This window comes from Hyposmocoma kahamanoa, unplaced genomic scaffold, assembly GCF_003589595.1.
Source record: "Hyposmocoma kahamanoa isolate Upper Pololo Valley unplaced genomic scaffold, ASM358959v1 102, whole genome shotgun sequence".
NCBI lineage: Eukaryota > Metazoa > Arthropoda > Insecta > Lepidoptera > Cosmopterigidae > Hyposmocoma > Hyposmocoma kahamanoa.
The window spans coordinates 10,503,131-10,519,627 of record NW_020653337.1 but is presented as its reverse complement, the minus strand read 5'-3'; the positions used below and the strand labels follow the sequence as shown (position 1 = coordinate 10,519,627).

The following is a 16,497-nucleotide window of genomic DNA, read 5'->3' as shown; positions in this document are numbered from 1 at the left end:
CACAACCCCCCACGCACACTCACTCACTCACTCACACACTTTTTTAAAGTTTAAAAAAGGTTTTAAGATTCAAATTCAATTTAAAATTAGAAGTTAAGAAAGTTGAAAATTGTTAAAAAAAAATGTTTGTTTTGTCGATGTTTGGAAATGTAAAAATGAAACACATTAAGTATAAGTTAAAAATGTTAAATATGCATTTATAGCTATGGAAGAGCGGTGCCTCCTGACACAGGGTTGATAAGCTTAATAGGAGGTACCATCCACTGTTAATGTAAAGTTAATTGTATTACTGAAATAAACATTTTATTATTTATTATTTAAAATAAAAACTATTTAGAAAAGGTTCTTTTTTTATTTTTATAGTGGGCACTTAAGAAACAAAGGGCATTTAATATAAACAGTTTCAGATAGAGAGGACCCCATTTTAGTAATGTCGTTCTTTAATGTCCACAGATTATACTAAGCTCAACTCTAATGTTGTCATGTCCATGTAACCAGAAGAAAAAATGACTGTTGGTTTAATAATTTTTTAATACTGTTTAATTAAGGACTTAAGTTTGAAAAGTCTCGATTCTTAATTCATTTATTCATTGTTTCATGTGGATTAACAGAGGTGTTACATAATAGTATTTCAGCACATGATCCCTGTAAGGGCACTACAATGATAATTACTAATTATGAATCTCTTATACAAGTTGTGTCGTTAATTATTACAATTATGTAATATATCAAAATCAATATAAAAATTTAGATCACAATAATTAATATTAAAAAGCATAAGTATGGTGATACAATTTCTTTCATTCAATTAATTCATTTATGGTCAAAATTCGACAAAATAATGCTTGAAGAAAATAAATTATTAACACAAAAAAAATCGTAACAAATGTTCCTAAATTAGGATAATATTATTATGTCAAAAACGTGATACAACTTTAACTTTTGTATCTATGGCTCCGTCGTTTAAAAATTATGGTATGTCAAAACCAGTTGATAGTAACCAATGATAGTAAATGTCAATAATTAAGTATAAAAACATAAAACCTATACATGTCATGAAAGAATGTTTAAAGAGAATTATTATTAATATTCATGCAGTAATTGTCTTGTCAGTTATCATTCAAATATTCACCAATTGTATATATAAGTTTTTTGTATTAGCAGGTCTTTTAGTTTATTTATAAACGATGACGTATTTTGTTCTGAATTGATGTTTCTGATGAATATGTTGTTATGGCCGTTTTTTTGTTTGTGGTCTATTTAAGTTCCCTGAGATTTTCCCATAATACAGGGGATCCTAGTTTGGAAATTAGGCACAACTATGTACGTTTCTGTGTTTTTTGCAATAAAGTTATAATCGCGGAAACACAAAAGTGTGATACCATCCCGCGCTCGCATCACAGTCGATAGAGATGGCAACAATAACGTCAAGTACCTCCCTGTCTTGATTGACTGATTATAATTTATTATTATATTGAATATTTTCTTCCATTACTGCTTCCGTGGCCGAACGGTTACCATGCCGGATTGCCACGCAGAGATCCCAGGTTCGATTCCCGGGCCTACATTTGTTTCTCTCGTGAGTTTGGGTATAATTTGTGGTTGGCTATGTGTGTGTCCATGGCACCCACGACACAGGGTTTCCCTGGCTATGTTGAGTGTGTGCGTTATTATTATTATTAGCACTCTTAGCTAGAGAGGATGGCGAAGATAAAATAATTGTGACAATTCGAACAAGAAACCAATTTTTCGTTATTTTTTAATAATAATAATAATAAAGGTTTACTTTCAAAGTTGTTACGTAATAAACCTATATGGCCTTGTAACACTCGACCCTGCACAAGGGACTGTAAACAAATCCCTTAATCTGTATTATATACACTTGAACGATTAGATAATATAAATGGTTAAGATTTTTATTATGCAAATTACTTAAAATATGACCCAAAATCAGTGGATTTTTATTTGATATTAATCTTATAATTTCCCAGGGAACAAACGATGTATAGTAGTTCGATTGATAACATAAATGATGAAATAAACATAACTAGTGCAGTATATAATGCCAATATAAATCTGTATGCAATTATTACGTAAACTAGTGTTCTGTGTAATTATCGGTGATCAGAATTGAGGGAGTTAATTTACCTAAAGAATGGACGTCGTCTTAATATGCATATACCCATTCAGAATATAATAAAATAGAATAGAATAGAATAGACATTTATTGCAACGCCACAACACATACATAAAAAAAAATTTGATAGCACTTAGACAAGCAAAATAAAATAAAAAGACGTAATTAACAAAATTAAAATATCAAAAAAATTATAATAAAATATAAAATAAAATAATTTAAGACAAAAGAAAAAAATTCGTTATCAATCCATATATTTTTTATTATTATTTATGTTCTAAACATTACAAACTATAGTTTGTTTCATGGTATTAGTTTAGCTAAAGCATTTCAATACGTAAGTACCTCTAGCTCATAGGTTCCCAAACTTTTTTTCTCACCGCCCACTTAGGCAAGTAAAAAAAATTTCAACGCCGACCACCACAAAAAATACTTAATTAAAAACATGTATTTTTTTATATTAACTGAACACAAAAAAAAATGTCGTGTAGTTTATATAGGTTTTTTCTTTTCAAATGCGGTAGCACCGGACATCATCAACGCCCCCAAAAGCTTCCGAGGCATCTACCGCAATTTACACAAATATCAATAACTAATACGTATATTCGAATATAATAACTTTCGAGAAGTCCCGGGATTTCTAGAAGGGAATGTCCACATTATTCTTTAGTTTATCTAAATTAACTCCCTCAATTGCGACCACTGGTAGTTATAATAGTTATAGATATTTCTGTGGTCATAATTATTTATGTAAACTTTATTGCACACAAAACAGTACAAATGGCGGACTTATTTTTTACTTATTTAGAATTATTTGACTTATTTAGAATTATTCAATTATAAATCATACCCTCCTTTCGGCTCTTGTTTTCTTCAGAACAACATTTGTTTTTACATATTTGTTTTCTTGGTATAGCTGATTCGGCGAAATTTAAATGTAATTTTTGCAAATATTAATTGCAATGTTATTTAGAAATAGTCCATATTGGCAAATGTTTAGTGGGAATAATATTTATTCAACATCAAGACATGTTTTCGGAGATGATTTGATTGTTATTTTGTTAAGTGGTATATTGGTACGTAACAGTATGTCACCATTAAAAGATGTAAATGGAATCGTTTTAAGGTTGGTCATACAAATAGCTTACCTGACCATTATCTTCTGTGTCTGCCGGCCATTCTACGTTGTACTGTCCATAGGTAGGACTGGGAGGGATAGTCGTCCAGGGCTTTACCCAGTTCTCTAAGGGATCCTTTTCTATCTGTGAACATTTTATATTGACATTGAATGTACAGTGAAGTATACAACAATTAATTAATTGTATGGCTGTAAAAGGGCTTTAGGTGATCACGCTTGTCATCCAAGTTAGCAATTGGTTTCTAATTATACAGTCAAGTTTATTTTCTACACATACAAGATAAGAAATCAAGAACTGCGAGCCAAAAACAGGCTATGTGACAAGATCGAAAACTAAATGCTGTTCATTTAAAAAATGGATGGAAATTATCTAATATGAAAAAAAAAATACAAATTTGTTCAAAAGTCAAAGAGATACAGACATTCAAAAATGTGGAATTAGAAACAAAAGGCAATACTTTTTTTTTGTATCATTGCAAACGTAATGGTGCGTATAAGATACGTTGTAATGTTTTAACAATAACAATAATGCGCTAGAGAATAGTAATTTCTAGCGCATTATTGTTATTGGAGTTCCAATCACCTGGCCTCAAACTAGAACGTACTATGAGTACCCGGCGGCATTAACTCCGAGGCACCAAGACCAGAACCAATTTAGAAAAGTTCATTTGCCAAATTGGTCATATCTGGAAGGGGACTCGGGACCTCCTCAGTCACGGAGGTTGTTGATAAAAGGCACACCGTATCCACCCAACTACTGACTATAATTATATATAGTATATATAGTAACTTATCTGGCGTTAGGTGAGATAGCGAAATATTAATTTCCGAATAATTTTCAGATGTTTATGTGAACTGATTGAAGCAATAAGTATATTTAAATCAAATACCCTAAATAGTTCGCTTGCAATAAGTCTTGTAAAGGCATCATATATATAAAATATACATTATGGTAAATAATGCTAAAGAACAAATTAATGAGATCAATTTCAAGTGACTATCTAGACAACTGATTAATGGAATATTCTTAATAGGGCTCACTGATGATGCAGTGTGCTCTCAAGTCACCTTTGGGTATGCCATTATAATGCTCAAGGTTGGTACACGGACAAGGAAAAATTGTTTGTTACGCTAATGTTCACGTTAGTTTTCACGAGTATGTGTGGTTCACATAAAAACTAAAATTACTATTCGCAATAATCACTATTTACATTTCTGCCGTGCTTACTTATTTATATGAATTTCAAACATACTTACAGTTAATACTGTAAGCACAGTATATATTTTCGGTATATATTTTATTACGTACAATAGTCTTTCTACATAGTGTTTATATGTCACAAAATCTCATCTCCTTCCTCTTTATCCTATTATATTAGTATCGTAAATATATTTGCTTTTTTTTATGAGACCAAGTAATGGGACGAACAAGTCGTGCGGCCATTGGTAAGCGACAAGCATATCCATAAAATCTGTTGTCGATTAAATCGTTTGAGGTGCACCGCCACTGCGCCCGTCACCCTGATACATAAGTTGAAAAGTTCCATGTGCCTGTAATTTTACCAAGACTCTTACCCGCCGAAACCGAAACTCAGTAATGCTCACATTATTGCTAAGCGGCAGAAATAGATAAGTTAGACATTTTGTTATTGTAAGTTAGAAATTTTGTACCCATAAATTTTACAAAAAAAAAATACAATCAAAAAGTAAACACAAAGATAATAAATACCAATTAGAACGACGTAACTTTGCCTTGGCTTCTTTTTTTTTTTCTACTTAACGCGAAACGATAAGGATATAAGGCTTAATTTAATGAAAGCGAGTTTTTGTTACCACAGCGTACTAAACTTTCTGTTATTTGTGTACCAAGACATCACCTAAGACTGTTTTATGGTCTTAGGTGACAAATATTTGTCCCCTAAATTCGATTAGGCTATTGATAATATTAATCACGAAATCATGTCTGATGAAATTTGTTCAATACAAGTTTCGAATCATGTAAGTGATTTGAGTTCAAAATCGGAAATTGATGTTGAATGGACATGTAGTAAATTAATGTAAAATAAAATCTTACAATTTTGTTTCTATTCGTTTACCATTACCAGCTGCTATCTAGCAGTCATTATCATAATATAGTATAATTAAAAAAATTGGCTAGGCATATATTTAAATTCCAATTACGAGAGTAGTTAGAGCTAGACTAAATACTGAGCATTGACAAAAAAATTCTTGCTAAAAACTCTCATAAATGGCCATCATTCTAGAAACACATCTAGAAACATTTTATTAAACACCTGTATCGATTTCGGCTAGAGTGTAGTTTGTACATTACGTAATTGACATAAATATAGGATCCTTCGTACTCTCTCGGAGCACATGGACAACGGTTTCTACAAATACTGGACCTCCGTGCATCGTAACGAAAATAAAAAGTGACTGCCCTATAAATTCTATAGGTGCTATACTATGTTTGACATATTTTTAATTTTTATAATTTTTAATTTTTAAAATTTATAATTTTTAATTTTTAAATAATTTTTATTTTTTATTTTTATTTTTAATTTTTAATTTTAATTCTAATTTATATAAATTTTAATACTATTTATATTTTTGTCGTATGACTTTTATATGGGTGTGCCGTACCTGTCAATAAAGAACTTTATTATTATTATTATTATTATTATTATAAAGTCCATTATGCTATGGACAATTTCGTTATAAAAATTTGCTCACATTCCGTTCCGCGGCAATGTACATTGCATCTTACAATATCTCTATACTACGTTAGCTTAGTAAGCAAACACTATAAAATATTGGTTTGCCAAACATTTAACAGACAAAGGAGGTATAAATGTATATGGTAATAAATATGCATATTATTATGAGTTAAGAATATTCTTTGCAATAACGTTATAACTCATATTATGCAAGTGTTGGTTAGGAATTCAGAATTTATAAGTAGCAATTTTATGAACAAAAACTAGTACATAATTATTAGTGATTGTGTAAAAATATCGTTTGGAGAAAAATAGGAATTATAATAATAAGCGCGCCCATATGAACACCTGAAATATCATTTAGTATGATTCCTTGATTTCTGGAAGAGATGGAGCATCATAGTTGCCATTTTGAGGAACATAGTTCAGAAATCATCCCATACCATGGACTATTTTAAAATTATTTACTAACCAATATGTACCTATAAATTGTATCAAATTGTTTCAGAATAAAAATAGAGACAATTGCAGACATATTATGAGTAATATTTTTATATACATTGATAGTTTGAATTCTTAAATTCAAAATTTTTTATAATGAATAATATTAATGGGCTCATGAAACAAATTGCTTGCTCTCAAACCAGGGAATTTCCTTTATTGAATGCCAGACTAACGAAATGAACTCCAGGGCATACTCAGAACACCATAATATAACCAATTAGAAAAGGTTTTCCTTTATTGGTTCTACAGAGAATCAAACCCCAGTACTTCGTCTTTTTTTTTATGATACCAACCGACGCGACGGAACGAATGAGTTCTGCGCCTGGTGATTAATGACACATTGCAGTGCCACTCAGAGGTTTAAATCGCAAACAGCTACAGTAGAGCTACCACGACAGGGCGCGACTTGCGCGAGAGTGACATATAAGCATGAGATATTGCTCTTTTCTATGTGGGGATAGCAGTATCTCGAGCTCTATGTCGCTCTGCCAGTGCCAGCCCTACAGGGCACTGTCAATGCGCCTGTCGCTGCCACTGACACAAGTTGACAAAAACCTTATCAACCATCAGTAGTGCTAACCTCTACGCCACTGAGGTCATGAAATAAAACATAATTACTATAAAATTGTATAAAAATATTATGAACAGGGGGTCTATTCTCGTTCTCTCGTTCCGTCCAAAAACGATTAGTGTGAAATAAGTAGTACTCGAGCAAAATGAAGACTGTTAAGTATGACTGTTGATTTGGTTGAGTATTACTTGTTTGACAGTAATTGTTACGGACGGATGTTGGACGGAGAACGAGAGTACAGGGCCTGTTTAGTTTACCTTTGCCAGCATGTCAGTCTCAACAACTTCAAGAGCCTTGAAAACATCTTGTGCGTCTATCTGACCAGTCAAGATTATAGTTAGGTTCTCTGGTCTGTAGAATTTCTTGTGGAATGCTCTTACCTAAAAATAGACAAGTATATTAAAATATATAGATACTTCGAACCCCGACCTTGGTGTAATAAGGTCATATCTACAAAATACCAACTTTTCATGAGCGAGGTTTATAGATTCTATAAGTAAAATTTGACAATGTCTTTCTTATGATTATATAGAAGAGTTACAAATTTTCACACAAATGCATAATTTGACATATCGCACTGCTATTACAATAGTGTTGTAACTCAAAATATGTGAAATTTTATATTATATCATTACTGAATGTAAAATTTGATTCTCTACACGTCAAAAAACCGTCATTAGAATATTGGAAGAAACAATCAAAAGATATCTACTTAACTCAAAAAGAGACACACATTATGTGAGGTAGTTCTAGCAAAATAATCCTAATTAAAAAACATAAAACTACTTTTTCAATTTTATTTTAAAAATACATTACAGAAATTGTTTGTGTCTATAATAAACTATAACATACAAATTGAATAAAATATTCCCAGAAAACAAATTTTACTTTTGCTACATTTTGTTTTCTTTGTTTCCAGACACCCACACCTATAACCTGGTCACAAACTAGAGAATTCACTGTGCTATGAGTAGTGCAACAGAATGCACTCTGGAGCTCTACCCAGACTAGAACCAATTTGGAAAATTCATTTCCCAAATTGATCTTCCCGGGTTTTTGTCATCCAGTACCTGCAGTGCAAACCGTTCGGCCACTGAGGTTTTTACAACTCAACACACTATCTGGTATCTGTAACTCTATGTCACAGCATCTATTTTGCAAGGGTGTTCTGTGGATCATCGCCCCACATATATACTACTGGAAACAGTGCCACAGATGTAAGAGATTCAGTGTACAGGTCACCTGTCGGGAATGAAACCCAGTTCTTGCTGCATAGGTCGCAAGTATTGTCCCAATCAGGCTATCACTGCTTTACACACATATTATATGCATTGTGAGGTAACAATAAAGTTGTTGATCAACTGCTAGAAGAACTGTTCAACACAAATTCCACCTGAGTCTTTGATGGATGTTATAAATAAAATTGAACATTTGGACACAACATATACATTTTAAGACTTATGATTTTTTTACTAAATGATCACTGCTTGCAGTTTTATAATATGACATCTTATTATCTCGATATTTTGGGACAGTTACATCCTCCATTATCATGGGCTCACAGTCAACTCACAACGTGTCATGTCAAATTATTTGCGAATGTATGACTGCTTCTTCTTATAATATTCTATATTTTAAAAAGGCATACTATGATTTCTAATAATTACAAATATTAAGAGACCTTCAGTTTATAAAATTTTACTCCTTTTACGTGCCTTCAAAGTGTAATGCTAAGCTTGGAGTTCAACTGTTTTTCTTATTTCATTGATTTAAAAATAAAATGGTATACCTAAAAACATACTTTGACATTATTGGTTGAAGTTCTGAGGTTCTTCATAATACCACCAGTCTCTGAAGAATAGCCGCTGTTGGGGTACATAGCTCTCAATAATTGCAACTCGCATCTAAAAAAAAAATTAAAAAGATTTTAATATAAAAATTTATGAGCAGCTAACTTGAAAAACTATAAATTGTAAATGTTTTTAGAGCTCTCTTCAATTTACCTAAGTTGTGTCAGTGCATAAATAACAAGTTTGGGTCCATGCACACTCGATAAGTTTAAATCATCAGTATGATGACGAGTGATGATGAGTGTCAATTTGGTGGTTTGAGACACCCTACTATTTTAGATAACTATCAACATTGACTTACAATTATATGGACGTCAGGTCCGCGCTAAAAAGTGTCCGCACTTGTAAGGCGCTAAAATCGTATACAGAGCGCGACACTCCGCTTTAGTCTTCATTTGTTCTACGGACAGCGCGATACTGCGATGACATAACAATTTAAATTTCGAATAGGTTGACTTGGGACATTTTTTTCGTGGTTTTTGTATTAGACCCGTCATCCATTTATTTGTAAGTCAATGACTATCAACATTTTTTTTTGCAAAATAGAAAATAATGTAGTTTATGGTTAAAGAAATACAATGTAGTTTATGGTTTTATAGAAATACAAACCTGCTGTCAGCCGAGTTTTCACGGCCCTGCATCTCACAGTACACAACACCAGCGTCCTCCCCTTCACCATCAATGTGGTGCACCTCAGTAATAAAGCCTTCCTCGCTCAACGTTGGCCGCAAGATATGGTCCAAATAGATTGGCAGTAAGGTCAACATCCCTTCTGATCCAGCTGTGTAAATTGTATAGCAAGTGTGGTCAGTATCGGTCCACGCGTTCGTGCCATGTGCCAGGCAACGATTGGCGAGTAAATCCAAAATTCCTTTGTAAGGGTATCGCTCAGAACCCAGAAAAATGAGGTGCTCCAACGTATGCGGTAGGCCATCGTCATCGTGTGCTTCCGTCGCTAAAAATCAAAGTGTCAACCATTTAAATATTGCTAAACGTAACAAAAGAAATAATAGAATGGACTCTCACCAAAACAGAAGAATCCGTTGACAAGTGGACCCCCGACATCAGCAATGATAACGGTGATACCGGTCTTTTTCGACACGTACTTATTCACCGGTATTACATTTGATGCTTTTGTGGTTGAGACCAATTTAAAAGTACTTTTTTCTGTCATATTTCACAACAACGGTGTTTGTGTTCGTAAACAAGCACAAAGGAAAAGGCTACAACAAAATTTTGATCAATTTGCTCGCTCACCGACCGGCTCGTGACAGCAAAAAAATGACAATTGACAAATGACAATAGAGTTGTGATGCGCTATGTATGTTTGCACCATGGACGTATGTTTGCACCGAGTATATTATAAGGTAGATATTGTTTAATGTTTCTACGATGCTGTAAGGTAATTTTCCGAAAAATTCGAATAGTGGAAATTTTTCCGGAAAAATTTCTGAAAAATAGTCAAAATATATTTCAAAGGCTCATATTACATCCTACGTTTAGATATATTATTTGAAATTTTGTTTAACGTGAATCATAACATAAAATTGTATAGCTAAAAGCAAGTTATAGTAAAACAAAATTTAAAATGAACGGACCACAGTGAAAAAAAATCACAGTCAAAAATCATGGCTCCATTGTTTTCGTGCAGTATCTTTAAGTTTTGGGTGGTCTCAACTGTCAAATGTGGAAAAATATCGGAAAAAACAAATATTTCTAAAACTTGCCTATTTTCTGAAAAATATCAATTTTTCAAAATTGAATTTTTTTATGATCCGACACTTCTTGTGCGTATGTAGATGTGAATACATTGAAGGCAATTATAATCACTTGTAATTGTGACAAATATATTCTTTTGTCATTCATGTGGCACTTGGGAGCAAGCATTCCAAGCTGCACAAATTGGCTTTAACTCGATAACCAGCTGGCTCACTGATAATTTACTGTCGCTAAATGTTGTTAAGACGAAGTTTTTGAAATTCAGTATTAATCAACCAAAAGTATTAGACCCGTTACAGCTCAGTTTAGTAGCCCATAACCACGCTGTAAATAGTAACCTTCATTGCGATTGTGCTAAATTACAAACAGCTACCACTGTCAGGTACCTGGGTGTGATTTTAGATGAACATCTAAATTTTGTACCCCACATTTAAAACCTAACAGGCAGAATACGTAAGCTTATATACGTTTTTAAGCGTTTGAGGCAAGTAGCTGAACGGCGTATATTAAAAATGGTGTGGTGCATTGTGTCAATCTTTACTGGTTTACTGCATAACATCATGGGGTGGTTCATCTAAAACTCACACGCTTAGGATCGAGCGCGCTCAGAGAGCAGTTTTAAAGGTATGTACATACGTTCAAACCATTTAGTTTTCCAACAAGAGCCTTATATGAATATTGTGAGGTACTCACAGTACGCCAACTCTTTCTCCAAACTATACTACGACAACTCACTGCCCCTCCTAGTATATACTTTCCTTCATTGCAATACAGTATAGACGTGTGAATGTCGTTCCCCGAAGAGTTATCTGCTGCTGCTTAATGAAGTGTTTTCACATCAAATACGCACACTTTTTCCTACACACATGCAAGTGACACACACTTTCAGTGGTACCAGCGGTCAAATACTGATTCTTTGATACTTACTTACTGTACACTGTGCATGTTGTATTATTATTATGGCAAATAAATTTATATTATTAATTTATTTATTACAATTGCCTTCAAATCTTAGAATTATGTGAAAAGCATATTAACAACAAGTTCCAAACTACGACATGAAGTTAACACAAAAAATAAAGAAGAAGTTCTCATCAAGTTTAAATGCCCGACTACGTATGCATGTACCTATAGCATGGCAAAGCCAAAGATTTGATTTAAAATTATTTACAAAGACTCAGTACTTCTTTCTTTGATAATTCAGACCTTGTCACATCATTACTGGCAATGGGCTTTTGAAGTTACAACTTGTCTTTACAAAGATTATATTTATTTTAAGTATATTATTAAGAAAAAACGAAAAAAGAAATAGCGATGAAGAAAGTTCGAACTATATTCCTTATCTTAAACTAAATTACAAAAGATTTTATCCTGAAAATAATACTAATTACGAATTCAGAGTTTTTGTTCAAAGTGATAGAAGATATTGTGATTTAAGTGAAAGTGAAAACATAAATATTGACTCCCACCGCATAAAAGACGATGTATAAAAACCGAAATAAGTGAATTAAGTTATTTAAGAGAAATTAAAAACATAACGTATTAGAACTAAAATGGAAAATTTTTCCGAGTATCCCGATAATTAAATACGATTTAAGAAATATATATTTATATAATTTAATGACGACATTGCTCAAAGTACTAGATTCCAAGCTAAAACTCTTAATAAAAGAAAATTGCAAGTGACATTTCTTTTTTTTAATTTATTGCTGGCCATAGAAACAAAGTCCTTCAGCCGAAAACATAAACGTTTAATTATATTTCTGTAAATATGGCCACCACAAAGAGGATAGGCAATTTGAGGTGGCGTGCTTGGATTGACTCGGGATTCCTTAGAACGGGCCGATACGGGTATTTTAGTTCGAGATTTGTATAATTTCGCATTTTAATCTTCGATTAAGGCACAATAGCACTATCCTATTCCACTTTAAACTAGATTTCACAAAATAATTGAAAGTCAAAATAAAAACGACACTTTTCCCTCCAAAAGTCCCAAAGCGAATCCCTGCAACTGACAAGTGACCCAGTGTTACAATTTATCAGCCGCAAGTGTCAGCTGTAAGCTTTATTTACGTGCCCAATTGTCTATTATTATAGCGCATAAGTGTATATTATTATGGTTTGTGTAATTATTTTAACATTATTTAGATATTTATTGTCTACAAATAATTAGATTTTTATTTCAGCAGCACTGTCTGTTGACAAGTGGTTGACAGAATTATTATTATATTGATTAAATGAAACCTGTAGTTTTCAGTCGGGTGAGAGCCTGGAGTTCTGTCACACAGGTTAATTCCTAGTATAGACTCCAGCCTCTTACAAAGGTATCTTAATTAGATTCTTTTATTAAGTCTAAATTCATTATGATGTGTATAAATAAGGATCACCTTTGTAAGAAGAAATAAATAAATAAATAAACAGAAGGGCTTTATGCCTTTTAATTTTGAATTAGGAATACTACATTTTAGTGACCAGGAATCTGTAATCGTGACACTAAGTTCTAGGTTTAGAGCGTGTTGTATGCTCTAAGGCATCAAGTATTAATCGAAATAAACCTGTTTTATTCATTCAAAAGCTATAACGGTTCAAAAAGACCGACTAGCTACGTCTTGATTCTATCGAACCCTTGGCCGGGAAAAATAAACGTAAATTGCTCCTCGTCACAGTGTTACACAAACTACTATGGTGTGTTATTTTACCTTAGTTGCGGACATCCTCGTTTTATGTGTTTTTAGGAAGATAATATTAAAAAAAAAAAGTTCGTAATAAAATTCTCCACGCTGTATCTATCATAGTTTTAGAGAAACTTAGAAAATCGAGAAAAATCCATAAAAACCATAAAATCAGATTATTTCCTTTCCTGTAAATGATTTTTCTTTAAATATTTCATGTTATGATAGAAAACTACTAAAATAAAAAATAAAAAAAATATCAAGTTTTCCTAGACCACAATTAATTTTTTTCTATGATTTCGTTATTTTTTTTCTGAAGAATTTTTACATATTAGCATTTTTTTCAACGCGGATATGTTAATTATAGTACTAAGTACTACCACAAATAAAACCAGATGCGACAAACAGGGGAGTTCAGAAATATTGAATTTTTAAATTTTGTGTTAGGGTAGTTTTTAAATTTTGTGCCTTCGAGAGGACTGGTGAAGCAACGGAAGTGCCCTCCAATTCTAAAGTGGCACAATATATTACAGAGGCCATTTTTCGGACATGATGACTGTCATTTCAAAGGACAATTACTGAATACACTTCCACCAAGGGCATTCAATCTCATTACATTCCTGCTTACAGTCCTCCCTCACCAAGGTGAATAATGGGAGGCTGCAGTAAAATCATTCAAGTTTCATCTTAGAAGAGTCTTAGGTGCTAAATTATTTACATTCGAACAATTAGTTACATTGACTATTGAAATTGAAGCGATTTTAAATTCGCACCCTATTTGTCCGTTGACAAATGATCCATCAGATTTCAGAGTTTTGACGCCGGCACATTTTCTAATAGGTTGTCCATTAACTTCATTTCCACACCTATCTTTATTGAATGTTCCTAATAACCACTTAAAATTTTGGAGGTCCATTGAACAATTCAGGCAGCATTTTTGGCAGGCGTGGTCAAACGATTATCTAGTCTCCTTGAATAAAAGGACAAAATGGTAAAATAATCAGCCAAATATACATGAAGGTGATTTGGTTTTATTAAAGGATGATATGGTTCATCCACAATTCTGGCCATTAGGTCGTATAGTAAGTCTTTCCAGGCAAGGACTCTAAAGTTAGAGTTGTTGAAGTAATGACATCTGATAAGAAATTGCATTCCAGGGCCTTTTCTAAAGTAGCAAAAAAATAATACAAAATTATATTGGCAATACAAATTGCCAGTATAATTTTGTATTATACTGTGACTACTACTTGTTCTGAATACTAGAGAAATACTTATTCTAATATTTGTAGTTATATATTTTGTTTAAATGTATTTTAAATATTTTAGTATTTAAGTTATGATTGAAGTGTCAACAGGTCGTTTATTTTAATTTCATGCGCGGGCGCAATTGTGTCAACGACATACAATTTCTTTTTTTGTTAAATATTTCTTTACTCCTTTGTAATTTATTTTTTGTTTCTTTTGTTTAATCACAATTGTTTTTCTTTTTTTCATGTCATTTTTTACATTTTCAGTACATTTTATAATTACAATGAATTTTTTTATTTACAATTCAATATAGATCCTGCAGTAATATAACGCGGATTCTTACAATGAGACAAAACTTGTAGGTTTGATCTGATTTAAAACAGTAGAGTTCAACTTGCAAATGGCCGTGATTTGTGGTGTTTTTAAATTAATATGAATAAGGAAATTAGGCAAATAAAATTAATGAATGTTTCGTCGAAACAATCGACGAAACATTCGTGTCGAGTGCCTGAAACGCGTTTTCACATTCGTGCGAGTGGTTATGCGATACTTGACACCCATGTGTAAACGGTCAGATTCGCGTCGCGACTCGTATCGCCACTTGTGCGATCGCGTCATGAACGGTTTTTCGAGCACGAGTCAAAAGACATGAGTTTTTTTTAAAGTGTACTTTTATTTGAGAGAAAAGTATACAAACTACAATCAACGGTAAATATAAACTCTTGGTATTTCATGGCAAGTATCCATATAATTTTCGTAAATATTTATACTATGTATTTTCATTAAAATGTATAAAAAAAAAGGTTATTGTAAATTCTCGGAAAACACTCAAATTAGGTAATTATAATTGGTTTCAATTTCAATAGTAGATTCTGACTAAAATCGAATAAATTCCGTAGTTTTAAAAGTGGTTACATAATAATGATAAAATCACAAACATAATTTAAAAATGCAAATGCTTTGTAATAATTTTTACGAAAATGATGTGGATAAATATATAAAACATCGAGAGTATATTTATCACTGATTGTTTACTTTTCTCTGAAATAAAAGTATAATTTTATTTAAAAAATCCATGACATGATTACTTACTACATATTTTTGAACACAACACAAAGTAGGTACTTGTTTTTGGAATATCTAATATTTACATAATTATATTCGAAAATTAACAAACGTTAGGTATATTTTTTCATTGCACGCGACTCCTACGTATATACAATGGTATCTATAAAAATACTTACATTATCTTCAGTGCCTATTGTGCGTTCGTAGTCATACACTGATCCTAAGAAATTTTCCATGGCGGTATATGCGAACCATATAGGTTCATAAACATTTTCCGCCCCCGTACCCGATATTATAGATTGTTTTTTTCTTACGAAGATGCGCACGGAAATTTGCCATTAACGAGTTCTTCTTCGCTTTCAACTCATTGACTGGTACTTTTATAATATTAGAAATACTGTTCGTGTATCGCATCGCTATTCGCATCGCCACTCGCACGAATGTGAGAACGCGACAAGGAAATTTTACGCATTAGTAAAAGCATCTCACATTCATTAATAATAAAATTCAAATAAGACATTAAAATAAAAATAAAAATATTTTATTTCTTAATTTATATTTTTGTACAGAACACAAATAGACATTTTTTTACCAGTCGTAGTAAAAACAGAGTGTTAAACAATACTGTAGTAAAGCCTATTTAACTCTCGGACTATCATTGTCCATTCGTTCCTCATTATCTTATTAGGCTCATTATAGTTAAATATTTTATTACAATATAAATTGTTATACACCCTTTGCACAATGACGAGTCCTAGTTTACACACTTACAGGATACAAGCAGGTTTACGAACAAAGTGGTACAAAATAGGAAAATCAAAGTTCAATGAAGATAATTAAATCGATTGCATACACGAGAGCACAGGTCAATTT

The 16,497-nt window shown here is 32.3% G+C and overlaps 1 protein-coding gene across 1 annotated transcript in view; it reads right to left on the bottom strand.

Moving 5' to 3' along the window:
- The window catches only part of LOC113233450 (uncharacterized protein C05D11.1-like), a 34,258-nt gene extending 24,049 nt beyond the window's left edge, over window positions 1–10,209 (bottom strand). Inside the window, exons 1-5 of the mRNA XM_026468593.1 lie at window positions 9,944–10,209; window positions 9,527–9,872; window positions 8,869–8,971; window positions 7,325–7,447; window positions 3,275–3,399 (exon numbers count right to left, since the gene is read on the bottom strand). Of these exons, the coding sequence (XP_026324378.1) occupies window positions 3,275–3,399; window positions 7,325–7,447; window positions 8,869–8,971; window positions 9,527–9,872; window positions 9,944–10,091 (845 nt within the window). The 5' untranslated portion in view covers window positions 10,092–10,209. The remainder of the gene's footprint in view (window positions 1–3,274; window positions 3,400–7,324; window positions 7,448–8,868; window positions 8,972–9,526; window positions 9,873–9,943) is intronic.
- Window positions 10,210–16,497: the final 6,288 nt, after the last annotated feature.